Source organism: Cynara cardunculus (genome assembly GCF_001531365.2).
Source record: "Cynara cardunculus var. scolymus isolate 2C chromosome LG 9, CcrdV1, whole genome shotgun sequence".
Classification (NCBI taxonomy): Eukaryota; Viridiplantae; Streptophyta; class Magnoliopsida; order Asterales; family Asteraceae; genus Cynara; species Cynara cardunculus.
Window position 1 is genome coordinate 3,762,098 of NC_037536.1, and position 18,448 is coordinate 3,780,545.

Consider the following 18,448-nt stretch of genomic DNA (forward strand, 5'->3'; position numbering starts at 1 on the left):
AGGGGGTGAGAAATAAGAACGATGATACGTAACCGTGTTTGGTTCAATAGAATGCAATGAGTGAATGTTTAGAAGTGGGTAATCATCCATACTCTCGTAAATACTTCTTTTTTTGGGGATGACTTTTCATTTCTCAACATTATCATTCCTTAATACACCCACTCCATTTCCATATTCTTAAAAAAACCAAACACCCCCTAAAACATCAGTAGGAATTTTTGACAAATATTGTTTTTTTTGGTGCCCGTTTGTGTTTTGTTGAGAACTTTGTAACCTTTTTTGACGTTCTTTAATATATTTGCCAGGAGCAATCCTTTCCCCAAAAAACCCCTTAACATATTTGTGGTTAACGAGCACCACGAGTACTCGATGGCAAAACTAAAGCCGTCATGCCATCATGTGAGTACTGAGGAAGCACTATAATCTTCATAATAAAATAAAAATAATGAAACAGAAGGAATAGCCTTGAGAGTACTATAAAATATCCAAAAAAGAGGTTCAGCAAAAGACAAACCCCAGTTCCTGGTTCTTTGCTGCTATGAATAAACAAGTTAACCAAGCATACATCCAGTCAAACATGCACACAACATATTAATAATAATAATGCACAATCTTTTGAACTATTAATGCATGTTGAATGGTAATCAATCCAGATTTCAAAAATGGAAGAATCATTCCGAGAAGAATCAAATTATGGCGCTTGTCATGCCAATATGAACCATGGTATGCCGTCTACACTCTTCAGACATATCACTTTAAGTCAAGAAGGGTGTGATAAATGGAAGGCATAGGTTTTGACAAAACATTGTGCCCTTGGTCTGTTTCAGGAAACAGAAACGAGTTTCATTACCCACAATTTGTTGAGGAATGCTTCATTATCCAGTAGCGGTATCTAGTTACGGCCCATTCCATTGCCTCAAACTAAACTAAACTAAACTAAATCAAACCAAACCAAATGAGCCCAACGTATCCCATCCGAAGGTGGCATTTGGGAGGAGCTTATAGACACAAACCTGACCTCTACCTCAAAGAATAGAGAGGCTTTTTCCGTGAAGATCCCAGCTTGTGAAAAGTTAGCAAAAGAGAATGCATACAAGATAAATTTTGAAAACCTAGTAACAAGTAATCAATAACATAAAAATATGAATAGGTACAAGAAAAACATAATCAAGGTAAAAAAAACTACAACCCTCAATAATCAAGCCAGGCACCATTAATAATTTCCATTTCTGTTCCACACCCCTTATTAGTTATTACCCCAAACCAAGCACCCCCTAAATGATATTCAACAACAATTATACTATATGAGATCAGAAGCTGAATCCAACTCAAGATCTGATCACTAAGCCACATCAAACTACTCCCTATGAAATGAGATAAGGTTTTGCCTTACCGGTCAAATGGGTTACATTTCTAATTCAAAAGCTTTGAATATGACAAATGTTACTGTTCAAATCAATTTGTGAGTATACCAAAACATCCAACCCAAGAAAAACACAGAACCAAAAGCGATTGCCATGTTTTTGGCTGGCAGACATGAGGCATCTATCTGTCCATGTGAAGAACGTACCTCGGGGATATACTTGAATTTCAACTAATTACTTTGATTATCCTACATCTTTTGTTCACTTTGTAAATACATCGATGATAAAAATCACAACATCAACGTATCCAACAAGATCACCTTCAAATCCTTGGCAAAATTCAACAAGAAACTCACGATTTAAATCATACAAACACAAAATCCAAATGTAAACTACAAATAACTCATCCGGAAACCATAAAAAACAATTAAAACCACAAATCAATCAACAAAAATTCAAACCGACTTCAATAGAACAGTCCGTGATTTAAACATACCGTCCCCATCCTTATCAAATAGGCTGAAGGCTTCCTTGAACTCAGAGATCTGGTCATCTGTGAGCTGATCCGCCATTTGTTGGTGTGTTTTGAAGGTAGAGATGCGCCTAGATATTCAAATAACAGGTAGAGAGAGAGTAGAGAGAGAAAATAGGGTTGTCGCAGGTGGAAATAAAGAAGAGAGTCAGCGTTATATACCAGCAACCATGATATTAGTGGTCTTCCTTCATTTCCTGTGCTTTGCATCCGGACGTGATCGGTTTATCAAATTCCTTGCATCCGATTTCACCGCTCTCCCGTTACAACTTTTATTTTACTTGTTTTTTAATAGTTTCATTAAAATGCAACATTTGAATCGTTAAAAGATAAATTTAGTTTGATAAAATAAATTATGTTTTTTAAAGGTTCTAAAACTCTTTGAATGATTTTGTATATTGGGTCTTCCTTAATCATTCAGTACCCTAATTCCATTGTAAACAATTATCGAATGATTATATTTTATTGTATACTATATCATGAGACTCTCTTAATTATTCTGACCGCTTAATTATTTTGCACTAAACTATTCAACAACTGCCAAATAACCCCGATTTCTATTTTTTTCTTCCTATTAAGTAATATATATATATATATATTAAAAACTGTCTTTATAGATCGAAAAAGTTTTTAGGTTTTCATATAAAGAAGAAGTGTCTTTTTTTAATTGAAAGTCGGTATTATTGTATAAAGTTCTTTTTAGAAGCTTATTGAATAAATAACTATCTATATTATTAACTCACTATCAAACAATCATGTATAACTAAATGCATAAGCTGTGAGTCACATTAAACTCGTTAAATTACTAGCAAACATGTCTTACGTCTCTCATTCTTTTTTTATCAGAGTTGGAATCGTGTGGGAAATCAAAATTTTGGTGGGAAACATAGAATTTTTTTTAATACTAAAATGTTAAAACATATTATATCGTATATTAATATGTTAACTTTATGAACTGGACTTCCGTTAAGACAATGTTTCTTATGTTTCTCACCCTTTTAACAATGTTCAATATGTACAACAAGCTACTTGTGTTTGTTAATAGTTAATTGTGTGTAAGAGGTTCTTTATCTAAATGCTTATCCGGTAAGTGCTTTATCTATGGGAGTCAACACTATAATTTATTTTGATACGTAAGGATTTAGTACATCAAAACGTATTGAATGCAATAATTTATCGGGTAAACGCTTACCTGGGTAAACATTGTAATCTTCACTTACCGGGTAAGACTCTCCATCATTCTCATCGCTCTTACCCGATAAGATTCTCGACCCTTGTTATGTTCATTCGATGAGAAATTTTATCCGGTAAGCACTTACCAAAGAAACGTTTAGTTAACGGCCCATAAATTAACAAATAAATAGTCATTATGGAAAGTTTTGTTAATCATGAGTGTCCGGATGAATTTGCTCGTACCTCGATTCATCCCCAGAACAAACAAGAAAATCTTCAATGTTTTTACAGGACTTGTACCGATAACTTTTGAGAAAGATCCTTAAACATCCAACTTTTATTACAAGTTGAGCTAACCCTACGGGGTTTAAAAGTTTACGAGTCACATGACAATATAAAAAAAGCTTAAAATTATATTCAAAAAATTTATGAAAAAAAATACGAAGGGCCATAATTCAAAAATAAGTCCTAAAACTCGTTAAAACATTTGTTGGATGTGTTTAATCATATATGACTAAGCGTCTACGTGTGTCAATGCAACATATGTTTAATCATATATGATTGATCTTATGTATCATGTCTGTAATCATATATGATATTAAAACTTCTAGCCTTCTTGCAAAATTTTACCTTCTTGTTTGAACCTGTGCCTATATATATACACTAGATCGGACCAAGCGGTTTGACTATTTTTCATACTAGACCAGACCGCCAAACCGCTCAAACCACCAAAACCGGTCTGGTTTGACTTGATTCAACTGGTTTGAGCGATCCAACGTATTTTTCCCTAATCGAAAGATCGCAAAACTAGAAACACGAATCACAAGACATCCCAAGAACGAATATACGCTGTCATCTATTTTGTTTCCGTTAACAATAGCAAAACATGGTAAACAGTCGCAGTTAATTCGCATTTGGCAATGTGAAATGGTACTAGTCGAAAATGCATAACGATTAATGACACTAGTTGAACACTCCAAAACTAGATCTCGAGCCAAACCTGACCGAAACTTTAACTCGTAGCCTCATTGCTAGATTCGATTTGTGCATTTTATTGATCAAAACTCAAAAGCATTTAAATATCACTACCGAAAGATGGCAAGAATACTCGGTCTTCAAAGTTCGTTTGCGATATCCGCCAAAGACGAGTACGTTCCCACGATCATGCAGATGATCGCCACCACCAAAATAGAAATGCTCAAACCGATCTGCATACATTTTATCAAACACCGATGCAAAAGTCAAACCAATTTGCATACATTTTATATAGCGGAAATCACCAAACTAGCTATTTTTGGCAAAAAAAATAAATCAAGAAATAGCCAAATTTTCTGACAATCACCAAACTAGCCTAAGAATTTCGCAAATTTACTTGGCAAATTTGCGGAATCACCTTTTTTGAGCCTTTTTTGCCGGATGGTGGGCCATAATCTCAACCGAAAAGCCCTTTTTTTGATTTTTTGCAAAGGTTTCCAGAGTCAATTTGTGGAATTACCGGCTATTCTTGATAATGTTTTAAAAAACGGCTATTTGATGATTTTCCCGTTTAAATATCACCATGTTTGACCAAAAATGTCGAAGTAGACTCGTTGTTTTGGAACAAATGGAGTGCTGTTAGAGTGAAACAGATGTGCGAATGTGTTGCAACTTACCTGCGTAGTCGTGGCCTTACTCCCGTTAATTCTTAGAAAACATAGAGCTGGAAAAATGAGAGACTGCAACAAAACATGTATATCAATCGAGAGATGTTGCAAAAACGTCAACGAGTCATGGCAAGAAGGAGATCAGGTAGATATTTCAAAGTGTCACCATTAGAGGCGGAGCCAGAAAATTTATCTAGAAAAAATGTAAGAAAACTCACAATTTCAAAAGGAAACCATTTTAAGTATATATGTTTTTATTAAATACTTGTCCTAACAATAGTAGTAAAAAAGAGCTAAAAAAGCATGAGTTGACTTAAACAGAAGAATTTAATAAAGTTTCAATTTGAGATGATATCAAATTTTATTTTTTGAAGTTCTAAACATCTAATGGAGATTCCAACATGTTTAGAGCTCCAAGGTGGCTCCGTCCATGGTCACCATCTAATGTGCTTGAAACGATCAAAATACATATACACACTGTTGTGGTCTCACATCGGCTAGACACAGTCATTTTAGGGATTCGACACTTTGAAGGGGTTTAACATATCTAGTATGGTATCAGAGCCGGAATCTCACCTTTAGGGATTGTGACCCTCTGGGGCACTGTCTTCCTCTAGCCTCCATTGGAGGGGGCGTATTGAAGACTCACGTTGGCTAGACATGATCCCTAACCTCTAAGTATGATGGACTCTCCTTTCTCTTTTGAAGGGATAATTTAGAAAGTAATCTGAAGGGGTTCCACTTATTTATCATCTCAGAGTTGGGGTCTACTACAGTACTACCTTTAAGGACTACTTGTCTCCATCCATTGGAGGGGCGTGTTGAAGTTCCACATCCACTAAACACGGTCCCTTTAACCTCTAAATATGTTAGAATCTCCCTTCTCTCATAAAGGGTTTTTTTAGAGAGTAACTTGAAGGGGTTTCACACATTTAACATGGTATTAGAGCCATTGTCTACCACCTCTAAGGACTCGACATTCAGAGGCACTGTCTCCTTCTATCCTCCATTGAAGGGAGCATGTTGAAGTCTCACGTCGGCTAGATACGGTCCCTTCAACCTCTAGATATGTTGGAATCTCCCCTCTCTCTTTAGAAGGGCGTATTGGAGTCCCACATTGGCTAGATATGGTCCCTATAACCTTATATGTTGGACCTCCATTCTCTCTTGAGGGGGTCTTTTAAAAAGTAATCTGAAGGGGTTCCACATATCTAACACACATTATTCACAAAGTGTATGGAACCCACAACCAAACCACTGGTAAAGGGGACTTCTTTATGACTAGTTGAGACAAAGGCCATTTGTTGTGTCACCATCTAATGTTTGAATGCATTGAAAGTAGAAGAATGTGCAAAGACATTATATAATTATTGAATTAGTGAACATGTGAAGGATTGATGCTAGAACTTGAAGCTGCATACTTACCACCAAAATACATAGGACCGAACCCATCAAAGCCATCACAAGACCTGTATTCAAGAAACACAAGAAGTCCCAACAAATTAACAAGAAAGGAAAAATGGAAGTCGAATAAACCAAAACCAAACCAAACGAACCCACTATATCCCATACTCGGGGGGAGGGGGGAGATGTATGCAAACCTTGCCTCTACCCCAGAGGGTAGAGAGGTTGTTTCATGAAGACTCCGGTTGCAAAATAAAAGCAAAAAAACTAGAAATGGAAGTTGAATAGGAACATAAATTGAGTCACAAAAAAAGTATAATTTGGCTGGATCCCAACTTCATTTGTCAGATCAACGACATAGGTCGTATAGGCGTGTTTACGGTTAATATATTCAATAAAGCGTAATATCTTGATGCTTACCAAAGAACGGAAGAGCAAATGCAACACAGACAGAAGATGCAACTAGTGCAATCCGTAGAGTAACAAAACACCAGTCACTATTTGCAACTTTAGCAGGCAACAGCTCTTCAATGGCACTAGCCAATGGGTTCATCAGCAGGGCATATGTATGAAATGTTACAGAAACAAACGGATTTCTTTACCAAAAAACGCCACCACATTTTCTTTTTCCACCAAAAGTGCAAATTTCAGGTACATTGTTAACAAGAAACAGTTACATAATGCAGGATTCGAGCGATCCCATAAGGGATTGGAAATCCGAAAAAACTAAAAAGGATATTTGGTAAATGGATTGATGACCTGTTAATATGTAAAAAATACGTTAAATTCCACAATCGAACATAAAGCCACAAAATCAACCGAGAGATGAACACTTACCACTGTCCACAAAGCAACTTTTGAAGCAACTGCATCCTCGGGCATGTTCAGCGTTATCTGGGATAACGAGTGTTCTCCGAACATGAGAAAACCCATAATCGCAACACTCCCATACAACAGAACACACAATACAGTACTGCAAAAGAATTAAAATTGATTAAAAAATGTGATCAATGACATCATTTTTCAGTTTGACTTTCCGGGTCAAACCCAAATTCCTAAACGTAAAATCAACATGAATTTCATTGCAAATTTAATGGGAAGTGCATACCATATGATCATTGCTTTGGTAAACTGGGTTTTGTCAGCCATCGACTGGTATATATTCGGGAACACACAATGCCCAGAAAAGCAAAATCCGTATATACCAAGGGCAAAAGCAATGCCATTCAATTTAATGAGCGGACCACTTTCATGAAAACCAACATTTACTGTACCGAGCCAAAGCACAGAAAAAATGACCATAACAGTAGCCACAACACCAGTAGCTGCAGATGATCAAAAAGTTACATATTTTCAAGAAGTGAATGCTGCAAATTTGGGTAAATCCAACCAAACGAACCCAGTATATCCCACACAGATGTAAGGTCTAGGGGGATAGGACGTATACAGACCTTTCCTCTAACCCAAGGGATAAAGAGGTTGTCTCCATGAAGTCCCCCGGCTTGCAATGCTGCAAATTTAGGTGTTGATGATAAATGTACCTGAAAGAAATGAGGCTACTCGTGCATTTTTAATCAAAAGGGTAGGTGCGATAACAATAGCAGAAAGAATTGCGAACAAGTGGACTGAATCCATATTGAAACCACCCGTATGCAAGGATACGCTAGGGAAGATGCTAGCGAGATTGTCTCCTTCCAATATAATAAACTCCACACAGTATGCCTGAATTTAAACAGAAAAGATATGGGCTTGGAGGTGTGTTTTTGTAAGCAATTCGGGATTAAGAATAGTTTGAAGCCACTGAGTCAATGTTTACTTACGTAGAGTGATGTGTACAAAATGATCTGCAGAAAACCCAAGAATAGATTACTAAAAAAACCATCCAAGAAACTATTGCTCCACGAAATAAAAAAATGGTTAACTTTTCAAACCAATCGTGCTTACATTCTTAAGAAAATGTAATGAAAACATTACAGTTCACACAAGAGTGAGCAATCTTGGACAGAAAGAGCCAAGTAGAGTGCTTTTTCCCTTAGATTTCAACTATTTATCTAAGATTTCTCATTCACACAAGATGCAGTATTTCTTTTTTGCATTTGGCAAAAACAGTGTTTCAAGAAGTTAATCACTCACCAAAGGGTCAAAAGTTAGATACTTGAAATAAAAAGTTAATCAGTCGTAAAAGAGATCGAGCTTACTGCTATAATAAGACGCCCGTATTTCCCAAATGCAGCTTCTCCAATATCAGGATATGTTTGGATGCTTTCTTTGCTCTCAAAGCAAGTTTTCATGAGATAAGCTGTATAACAACACATTGCTGCAAAAAGAAGTAGCACTCCCATGCCTGCCCACCCAGCTTGAGCAATTGTATTCGGCATAGAAAGAACTCCAACTCCAACCATCACGTTCACCGCTGATCCAGCATAGCAATAAAAAGTTAATATAATGACAAATTTTCTGTTAAGATTTCATTTCACTAACATCTTTTCAAACTAGAGGTTATCTGTTGATTGAAATCTAAAGAATGATGAGCTTCTCACAATTGAAAACAGTCTGAGTGACGCTACATCCAAAGGTAATGGGAAGTTCTCCAATCAATTGATCGGGTAAGGAACCCCTTCCCGACCATGTTGATATCTTTCTTGAGATCCTATCTACATCCTCTTTGCTAAAAAGCTTTGAACATTCGGAAAGCAGCTTAGACTTTACGTTATCATCAAAGTTACTATCGACCCCAGCATCATACATTGAATATATTGAACCAGATGGGCGTCTAAGGAATCCCAAACTTGGCGTTGCTGAAATTGAGTACGAATCAAGCATCTGTCTGCAATCATGAATAGTGGTTAGACTTCAAAGTAAAAGAATCCATAATCTAGTCTCTGGATGTAACATTCCTCATATGATCACCTAAATGTAGGCCGTTATTAGCATGTAAACTTGGAAACTTATCTAAAACATTAAGCCAATAGATGGAGATAGGGCTACTTTATTTGTTTGCCATATCTTCATATCTACTTCTACAATCAAAACTGAACTCTAATTATGTTATAAACCATCATTAGCATATGATGCTTATCATTTCTACTTGTGATATATGTTTAAGTTGAAATAGATTCTTAGTAAAAGATACAAAGTGAAGTTAGTTTTGGAAGTGAACACGTAAATATTACTCAATAAAGTCAGCCTATGCACACCATTACTTTAAAATTGGTAATTTTATTAACCAAGCAATATATACATATACATATATATATATATATATATATAAATATGGAGGAGAATTGCATTCGAGACTAGCTGCTTGGTTGCTTTTCCATTAAGTCCTGTATGGATAGAGTTGTCTTTGTGGATTAATCTGTATGTAAGAGCGGGAAGGTGTTTGCTTAGGCGAGCTTTTTCATAGATGAAAGGAGCATGGTTTTTAATTGGGAGGGACAGACTTGGAAAAAAAACATGACTTTTCTGCATAAAGCTCCGCCTGTAAACTTACCCAAATAAGCCACTTTCTATATCATTATGCCACAACTAAACAGTCTATGTATAACTGACCAAATAAAATGTGAGTGCCCATAAAATAAACAAGTTCTTACAAAATGCCTTAAATGGGTTTTGCCAAAAACCACCATACATACAAAATTCAATAACAAAATATATCAAAGAAACATATATGAATGTGGCTAAACAACAACTATTGTTTCTCTGCTGTTCAAAAGTGGATTCAGCTATATGAATGTGGCTAAACAACAACTATTAGTTCTTCCATGAGAGCATAAGACCAAAGGGCAAAAAAGCACAGTTGAAGTAAATATAAGCAAGACATGAAACTGAAACCAACTTGTAACTCTGTGGCCATTGAGGAGCTGAGACTTGAGAAGAAAACGATCTACGGCTGGAACCAACATCGTTATCATCATCATCATCATCACTGTTATTTGCCTCTATATCATCCTCATCATCCTCATCATCTTCAATCAAGAAATAATCTGATTCCTTCCCTTTATCTGCCATTTTTCTCAACAGAAATTCCAAACGCACAGAAAAATTATACGAAACCCAGATCAGATATCACACAAATTCTCAATCCTTTGAATCTATTAGTACCCTGGATCAAAGATCACGTGTCAGGATCTTGATGCGTCCTCATATGCATCTACTCGACCATGCGACTTGTCTGTCGAAATCGTACAAATTGATGATGCGAATTGCGGAAAATAAGGAGGAAAGAGAAGATGAATCGACAGACAGTTGTCGTCGTTTTAGGGGTGCATTGTGAATCGACGAATCAATGGGTAACATGGGATTTCCATGGACAATGACTGATGGGTTTGAATTTGGAGGGGAACGTGGATATCTCTTGACGTTAACCATTAGTCATCTCCCCAAAGTTTGTGTTGTATATAAAAATGGAAATTTCTGTAAAGTCGACAATTGGCATGATCATGTGTCATTGGTTCATATAAAATCAGCCAATTTTAATGCTGAGCTCTATTTTTATTTAGGGATGTTCATGTCGGTTGGTTTGGTGGACAAATCAAAACCGATCGGATTTTGGATATGCAAATCAAACCCTGAATTTTGGGTTTCATATTTTCGATTGTTTTGGATTTGGGTTCAGGTATAGTTATGTACAATATATATGGAGATTACGGACAAGAGACATCAACTTCACTTATCTTATCATGTAATATTCCCAATCATCATAATGGTTTGTTGACAAACATCTTAAACCTGGTCATTTTGACAAACGTCTTAAGTCTTCCCTCTTATCGTGACCCGGTAAGGTAAGGTAAGTGAACTAGCAAGTGTTTACCACATTAAGTGCTTAGTAAGAGAATGAGAAAACAGTCGGATCATATTTGATTTTACGCTAAAAGAATATATTATATCATATGTAATTCAAGTGACTTTAACCACAACCTGAGGTTGTAGGCCACGTCGTTGCGCACCTTTTTGTCGACCATTAATTTAAAATCAATGTGATTTTATTCATGATTTGACCATTTCGTATTGGTTTATTCAGTTACTGTTCTCGTTTTAACATCCCCTCTCTCTAATATTGTAATCATGCCTTTAATATGGGATGCCACTGTTGGACAACTATTAGGGTAATTAGATAGATTGGTTGTCGTTGTAACTGTCATTTGTTGGTGCAGTTGCTATTCTTTCTCTTTTTCGTCGAGATTGGGTTGGGATAAAAGCCACAACCGGATGATAGCAAGCATGGGCACATCGGGAAGAAGAGCACGGCCTATTCATGTTTAGGTACGAAGTGTGAGTTCTTAAGAAACAAATATATCTATGATTGTTAAATGCGGGTTATATAAAAACTAGTAATGTACCCACAACATCACGATCTTGCAGGGTACATCTCAATTTTGAAGCTTAGAAATAGAAACTACGATCTTGCTTCACGATTCATTTTATTCTCCACCCCTTACGATGCTAATTTTGTGGTTTATGTGGTTTGAATTTGTGAACTAGATGATGCATAAATTGCAGGTTAATTTGGTTGATTGGGTTCAAACCCATAACTATTACTGTTTTTAGCTTCAGAAAACAGACTTGTCTATTAATGGTTTGTAGTTCTTGCCAACTTGTAAAAAAAAATTAAAAACAAAAGTTTATTTTCAAACAAATTCAAAAGTATGATGACAAAAAGTATCAAAATACAACATAGTTCGGATTATATTTATGTATGTGACAAACAAATTAAGGGTCGTTTACTAAATACTTATTCTGGTAAGCAGTTACAAAGTCACATTACCTTACAAGATAAATATGACAATGACCAGGAATCTTACCCAGTAAGAGTGGGAAAATGAACAAGAGTCTTACCCGGTAAGTGAATACGACGACTCTTACCACGGTAAGAGCATATCAGGTAAATTATTACATACGGTGCCGTTTCAATGGACTAAAATCTTACCCGGTAAGTAAGTCATAGCGTTGAATTTTACTGGTAAACACTTATCGGGTAAGTTTTTGGTAAACGGCCCCTAAGTTTTTAAATTTTCTTTTTAATGTAACAAAGTTTCAAAAAAATATATTTAACGTCACTTGATATGTCAATGTCAAGTTTATCGTCAATTAATTACGACTCTTTCACAAGCATTTCAAGAACCTTTTGTAAACAGGTATTCACATCATCAAATGTTACAAGATCAACAGGTTTGGGTCAAAATGATATAAAATAAGATAATTTGAAGTTTTGTTACGTCAAACTTGGTTGTATTTTCTCCAAAGTAAAATCGACCCTAAAAAACAAGGCAAGATATAAGACATGTTGCACGAGAAGTTAGAATTTGTAAAATCTTAATACAAAACGTCTTTTTAGCAAATTTATAGGACAATATTTGAAAAAATGTCTTATAAAAACAAGTGTACTATAAAAGATGAGTTTATAGGATACTTTCTCCTATAATTTTTGTTGATGAGACGATTTTTATTAAAAGTGTTCTAAAACGACATCCTATCAACTTGTTACAACTAACGCCTTTAGATAGAACATTTTACATATTTATAAAGCAGTCTAGCTATTAAGACGCATAGAAACCTAATTTAATTTATTGTAATGCAAATCTTGGTATTTTAATATCAAATGCTTTGAGTTGGTTGTGTCTCTTGACAATAAAAGTTGCTTTCCCTTAACCATGAGTGAAAATATGGGCATTTCATTTCTAAATGCCTGCAATTAATTATGAATCACAAGAGTAGAGTACGTAGCAAAATAACAATTACACAAATCTTGTATAAATAAATAGTTGTACCTTCAATTCTCTACCCTAATTAAGGTGGAAGTATAGCTTGGTACATGTTGTCTACTTTCAAGTGAGATTTTTAAGATACTTTTGTTTTGGTATACTTTATGTCGTACCATGTGAAAAAGATATGTTTCTCGTCATACATACATATAGCTTATCAAAGCGTAATATGAACGATTCAAGGACGAAAAAACAAAACATAATCATTAACCACCTTTTATCGTTGTAGCTTAATAAAATAAGGCAAACTCTGTTAGTAAAATTCTTTAATGGATATCAAAAGTGTCTTGCCAAAAGAACTTCCCACTTGCTTAGTTGGAAAGAACATTCGATGCATCGTAGTTTGATGAACCGTTAAAATTATTAAAGACATAGCATATATCAATGTCATCTGATATCCTAGTTCCTAGAGCTTACAAAACAAATGCATGTTACAAAGTAAGAGATATGGTAAGTGACCGAAGGATATGTCCACTAACACATCACCATACAGAAAAGATGTTAATGAAGTTAACAAGTCTTGCCTGTCAAAATTAAACTAATGACTTTCTTATTGGCTATAACTCCATAATTATTTCAAACAAAAAGATCTCACTTTCATTTCCAAAATGAATTTAAGTAACCATTTTAGGAGGAAATCCAAATATAACACCCTTTGAGGCTTTGACTTTAAAGAGATCTTCAAAAGCTACCTTTATGCAAATCTGCAAAAAAGTGATGACTTCTCAAAATCCTTCTAATAGACTGTAAAACACTATATCCGGTAAACATTTCACGAAACAAATGGCAAATTCTTCCTTCCATGTAGGGAAAAAAAACACTTAATTGGTACTAAAATAAAAAAATTTCAGGAACATTTAGTTTCTCTCCTCTATGGAAAGAAAGGGGATGATACGTGGCGTGGTATCCCTGATCGTTTAGAGCCTTGTCTACAAAGCAGAGAAGTGATTCACCAAAGCCACGAGACCTTGAAAGCAGCTTTTTCAAGTGTCAGTAGCGGAATGTTGTTTCACAAGATAAATCTACAATACAATACTATTTACTAACCCATTCTTTAAAATATGCGTGTACAAAAGCTCAAATTTCAGAATTAAAGTAGATGTGTTAGAACTTTTAAAAAGAATCGATTCAATACATTTCTTATGTAAAGCATGGGAACTACGGAGCTAGGTAGTTGAGGGACTAGATTGAAAAAGACCGCGGTCATTCAATTCCTGATAGTAGGGTGATTTTTCTTATTTGATACGTGTTTGTGATATTTAAGAGCACATTTATTCCATCTTCACAACATTAGAGCAACTATCACACTCTACTTCCCATTTTCAACAAGATCAATGATAATAATCCACCAAAAGTCACAACAACCTACACTAAAGTCCAAAAGTCCAAAAGTCTATGATAAGGTTCCTTACATGTAACTCCTAACAACCTATTGCCTAATAAAGCTTTATCTTTAAAGAATTGTACCAAAATACTACCTTATATTTACATGTTAGAGGAATCAATTGGTACTTATGATTAATATGCTTTGTACCAACCTAAAAAGTTTTGGGTTCTCCCTTTAATATAACGATAGCAAATTAAAACTCAGATGATGAACAAAGAATCCGACACAACAAAATAGACAGATCAAACATGCTTACAAGAATCCTCAACTTGCAATTAGTGGTGTGGGAGTCCTTCCATTGAGAGGAGTTGATAGAGATATATTAAGCAAAATCTAAATTGCTTCTTGTTATTAGATGAAATACAAAGTTAAACAGTAATCAATGAAAATGAAAATGAAAATGAAAATAAAAGAAAGTGTGTGATCTTATATAATATAATGAGCTCATTCCCCTGCAAGACTAAAAGGTTAAAATGGGGGGGAATGAAAATGGCTTAAACCAAACAACCCATAACTATAAGATACAATTAAAAAAGCTCTTATGCTGAAATCATGCAGAACCTACAAGATAATTGGAATCTTCAAATTGTTAACATAATAATTTGGCTGGTCCTTGCCATGTGTAACTGTTGCTTGCACACTGAAATGAAAATTCTATATTTACAGATTAAGCTCATATAACAAAGATGACGTAAGTCACCAAAGGATTGCACTCATGTTAGATAAATGATGCTGATATCATATTGATATTGTGAAATATGAGATGTGTTGGCTTAGATCGCAATCTCATTGTCAATTTGAAGAGAACATGCTAATTACATCAGTTGTTTCATCCTTTATCTCAAATGAGCTTTCTTTCCACTGTCAATTTTATCTATCCTAAAAATACTGCTTGTTGGCGCAAGTGTACGAAACTTGATTTAATTCTATTTTATAAACATATGACAATCCCATTGTTTTGATGATTGACAAACACAAAACCCGACTTATTTGTATTCTAACAATTTAATTCTTATTATGTAAGAGTTGACTATTAACATACAAGAATTTGTCGATGAAATGCTTCTATAATTGCAAAATCTAAAAAAAACGACATTGGCTTTGGGAAGCGTGCCGTCTGCGATCTTCACCAAAATTTTATCTTGAGAAACAGGAACTTGTTGAAGATTTAAACCCAAGACATTTGCGGAAATTATATTTTCTTTGGATTATTAAACGGTAAACATTCTCGACAATATCAGCAAAATACTTGGACGAGTTTTATAGAATAATTCAAAGATTTTTATATATTTATTAAAAAGGTACCTTTTCCAACATCATGATTATGTTTATAAATAAGATTTTTTCAATATATCATAAGTTGCTTGCTAAAACAAATATGCATTGAATGCAAATTAAAGATGACTCATTAAATGATGATATAACAATAAATGGTCCTCTTCTAAAAAGTCAACGTGGACGCCCAATGAATAAGAAATTGACAGCAGAGGTAATTGCAGATTGATGCATAATGCGGACATCCACATGAAATATTTAATTTGTATAAAGATAGAGTTTTATCCCCAATCTTTATAAACAAGTCTTGGAGCATTCAAAGCAAAATAACTTTGGTTGTTGAGCAAAAACAACATGCATTCAAAGCTCCTAAACATTCTTTGGGTCATCCAAGTATTTTACTGATTAGCCAAGAGTGATTACTACTAAATATCCAACATCTTGTGAGTGATCCACACTGTCCTCTCCTCTAGCAAAAACAAGAGAAGACTACAATCATTTGTATGAAGGTTTGTGTTCTACCATAAAAAACACCTTAGCCAAGCTAAGCTAGTGAACCACTCTAAACAACGATGTGATCGATGTTGGTATGATATTCTCTACTACTTACGTTTATGCATTATTTTTCTTATGTTTTTTATAGTGTAAAAGAGAAGTTTCTCTACAGTGCTAAGAAACAAAAAGAAATATAAACATAATAGTCTGACATCAAACATATCCATCACTTTAATACGAGCAACTACCGTACGTCCATAAACCCGAAAAAGTAATAAGTAATTACAACATACATTATAATGCACCACTAGAATCTTGAATTACACCCATCATCATAGATCAAAGAAATAGGTACTACAATCAAATCAACTAAATAAAAATTAAAACAAATTAATAGAGCCGGCTGTGAATACAAAATCCAAAGAGTTCTTTGCATGTGATGAATACAAAATTTGACCAAACCAAAATCTATACTATATTATAAAGCATTTGAGAAAAATTCTTAAAAGCCATCTTTCATACATGAAGTACTGCTTATTGATGCATATTACTTAAAATTCAAAATTACAAGTAAATTGTGCGTAAGTACAACTTCCACGTTTGAATTCGTGTAACTAACTGTAGATAAATATAATCAAATACAAGATAAAACTCTTATTTTAAATATAAAATCTAAAATAAAAGTTTGATAATTATTGAGTTCTAATAGAAATAATACTTAGTTATTATCTTCATAAAATTATATTATTAAATCAAAAATAAATTACTTCGCCATTACATCTAAATTAAATTATAATAAAAAAATTGAATCAAAAAAATTACACAAAAAATGAGAACTTTCATATATATATATATATATATATATATATAATTTTTATGATATCTTTAAAATTATATTTTATTAAGAAAAACATTATTGCTTGCTCAAAACCACATAAATTCGTATTATAAAATCGACAGAGACCAAAAAAAAAAAAAAAAAATGAAACAATGAAATCGAGATATATCTCGCTGCATTGCGCGAGTACACTTCTAGCAAATACTAAATACATCTTGGTACGTGCAAAATATGAGTAATCGCAGTGGGTTTAACAAACAGTCCACATTGGGCAGCGCAAGTGTACATTGGTTACTATGATTGTTACAAAAGTAATAATGTTGGTAAGAACCGGTCGTAATCCTCAAGGACTGGACAATCAAGACAATATCTTCTTATAAACTTCCTTTTACAAGTTCAATTATAGAGGAAGCAAATAAGTTGGTTGGTTTGGTAAAATAATTTTAACAAAGTCTTATAATAAAGTAATGAGATGTAGTTATGATTTTCTCCAAATTTTACATTAAATACCTGATCCAGAAGACTGGTCATTGTATTGTGTGAAGTGGGCACTCTCTTTCGAGAGGTCTTGTCACAACTAATACTCGCACTTGTTAGTTAAAATCTCATATGCCTAACTTTCTTTTTAGTAACGACCCCTCTGAACCCTCTCAAGTTTCTATGGAATGTGTAGAGGCAAATGCTCTAAGTGTTTTTAATGCACTAGTTATCTGTCTCTACTCCATGTAAATGGAGTTTCTCACTATGCAAACCCTGCTCTGTAAGAATTCTCTCGAACTCCCTAGCGTCACCCAAGCTCGTGTCATTACGTTCTACCCATCTCTAGATCTAGAACTATACTTTAGACATTTTCAGGAGATCAACTTGTCGGCATCAAACAAAATTGAGGTGACCAAAATGATAAAGTTTCAACATAAAAGACTACTACGGGCACTTTTCACTTGTACATCTCAAAAGATATTTAGTTCATACTTAAGAAGGATCGGAACAACAAACAAAAATAAAACTTTTGCAAGAAAACATACAAAACAATTTTCAATAAACTAGAAATGGAAGGCACTGAAAATAAAAGTTACTGGAATGTTACAGAATTCACTACCGAAAATTTAAAAACTAAAGCTCTAAGATTAATTTGTAGGTAAATAAGATGGATAAAAGATATATGAATGACGATGATAAATGTGAAGGCTTTATAGCACTCCCCTTCTATCCAAGAGGCAGAAAATGGAGTGGAGTGGTGTGGAGTGGGATAATGACAAAAGCTAGAGGGTGATATATATCACTTTTCCGTCAGGTGAGACTTTTCATTAAATATTCATTTTTAGCCATGAGCCATGATGCTCACTTTTCACCAATTACAGAAAGCAATACATGAAGTCTTCTAAATCCAATCCAGTCTCCAAACTCAATCTGCTAAATTTCGACAAATCCCACTCTAGATGAAATCTTGACTTTTCAACATAAATTAAATCGATTCATAGCTCTATATAAATGCATAATTTCTGCTGAGAACAAAGTATTAATTAGACCAAAAATGAAGGTTTAGGAAGCCAAAAAGAAAGTTAAAATAACT

At 34.4% G+C, this 18,448-nt stretch overlaps 2 protein-coding genes across 2 annotated transcripts in view; both read right to left on the bottom strand.

Annotated features, from left to right (window-relative positions):
* LOC112517660 (calmodulin-7) overlaps positions 1–2,061 on the bottom strand; it is a 3,465-nt gene extending 1,404 nt beyond the window's left edge. The window contains exon 1 of the mRNA XM_025125028.1: positions 1,861–2,061. Coding sequence (XP_024980796.1) covers positions 1,861–1,936 — 76 coding nt within the window. The 5' untranslated portion in view covers positions 1,937–2,061. The remainder of the gene's footprint in view (positions 1–1,860) is intronic.
* Positions 2,062–3,899: 1,838 nt separating this feature from the next.
* On the bottom strand, positions 3,900–10,468 carry LOC112518401 (amino acid transporter AVT1A-like). The gene is made up of 12 exons (XM_025126079.1): positions 9,955–10,468; positions 8,657–8,943; positions 8,315–8,529; positions 7,937–7,960; positions 7,658–7,838; positions 7,225–7,441; positions 6,954–7,089; positions 6,856–6,875; positions 6,537–6,682; positions 6,138–6,181; positions 4,722–4,784; positions 3,900–4,277 (listed from the first exon to the last, which is right to left on the bottom strand). Exons 1-12 carry the CDS (start codon positions 10,125–10,127, stop codon positions 4,185–4,187), a joined length of 1,599 nt encoding a protein of 532 aa, XP_024981847.1. The 5' UTR covers positions 10,128–10,468; the 3' UTR covers positions 3,900–4,184.
* Between the last annotated feature and the right edge of the window lie 7,980 nt (positions 10,469–18,448).

Excerpts from the sequence above, each read along its gene's own strand:
- LOC112518401 (XM_025126079.1), bottom strand. The coding sequence starts at position 10,127 with ATGGCAGATAAAGGGAAGGAATCAGATTATTTCTTGATTGAAGATGAT. Across the intron at positions 8,944-9,954 it reads CAATGGCCACAGAGTTACAA|ACAGATGCTTGATTCGTACT; the intron begins GTTGGTTTCAGT and ends TCATGATTGCAG. Across the intron at positions 7,961-8,314 it reads ACGGGCGTCTTATTATAGCA|ATCATTTTGTACACATCACT; the intron begins GTAAGCTCGATC and ends GGTTTTCTGCAG.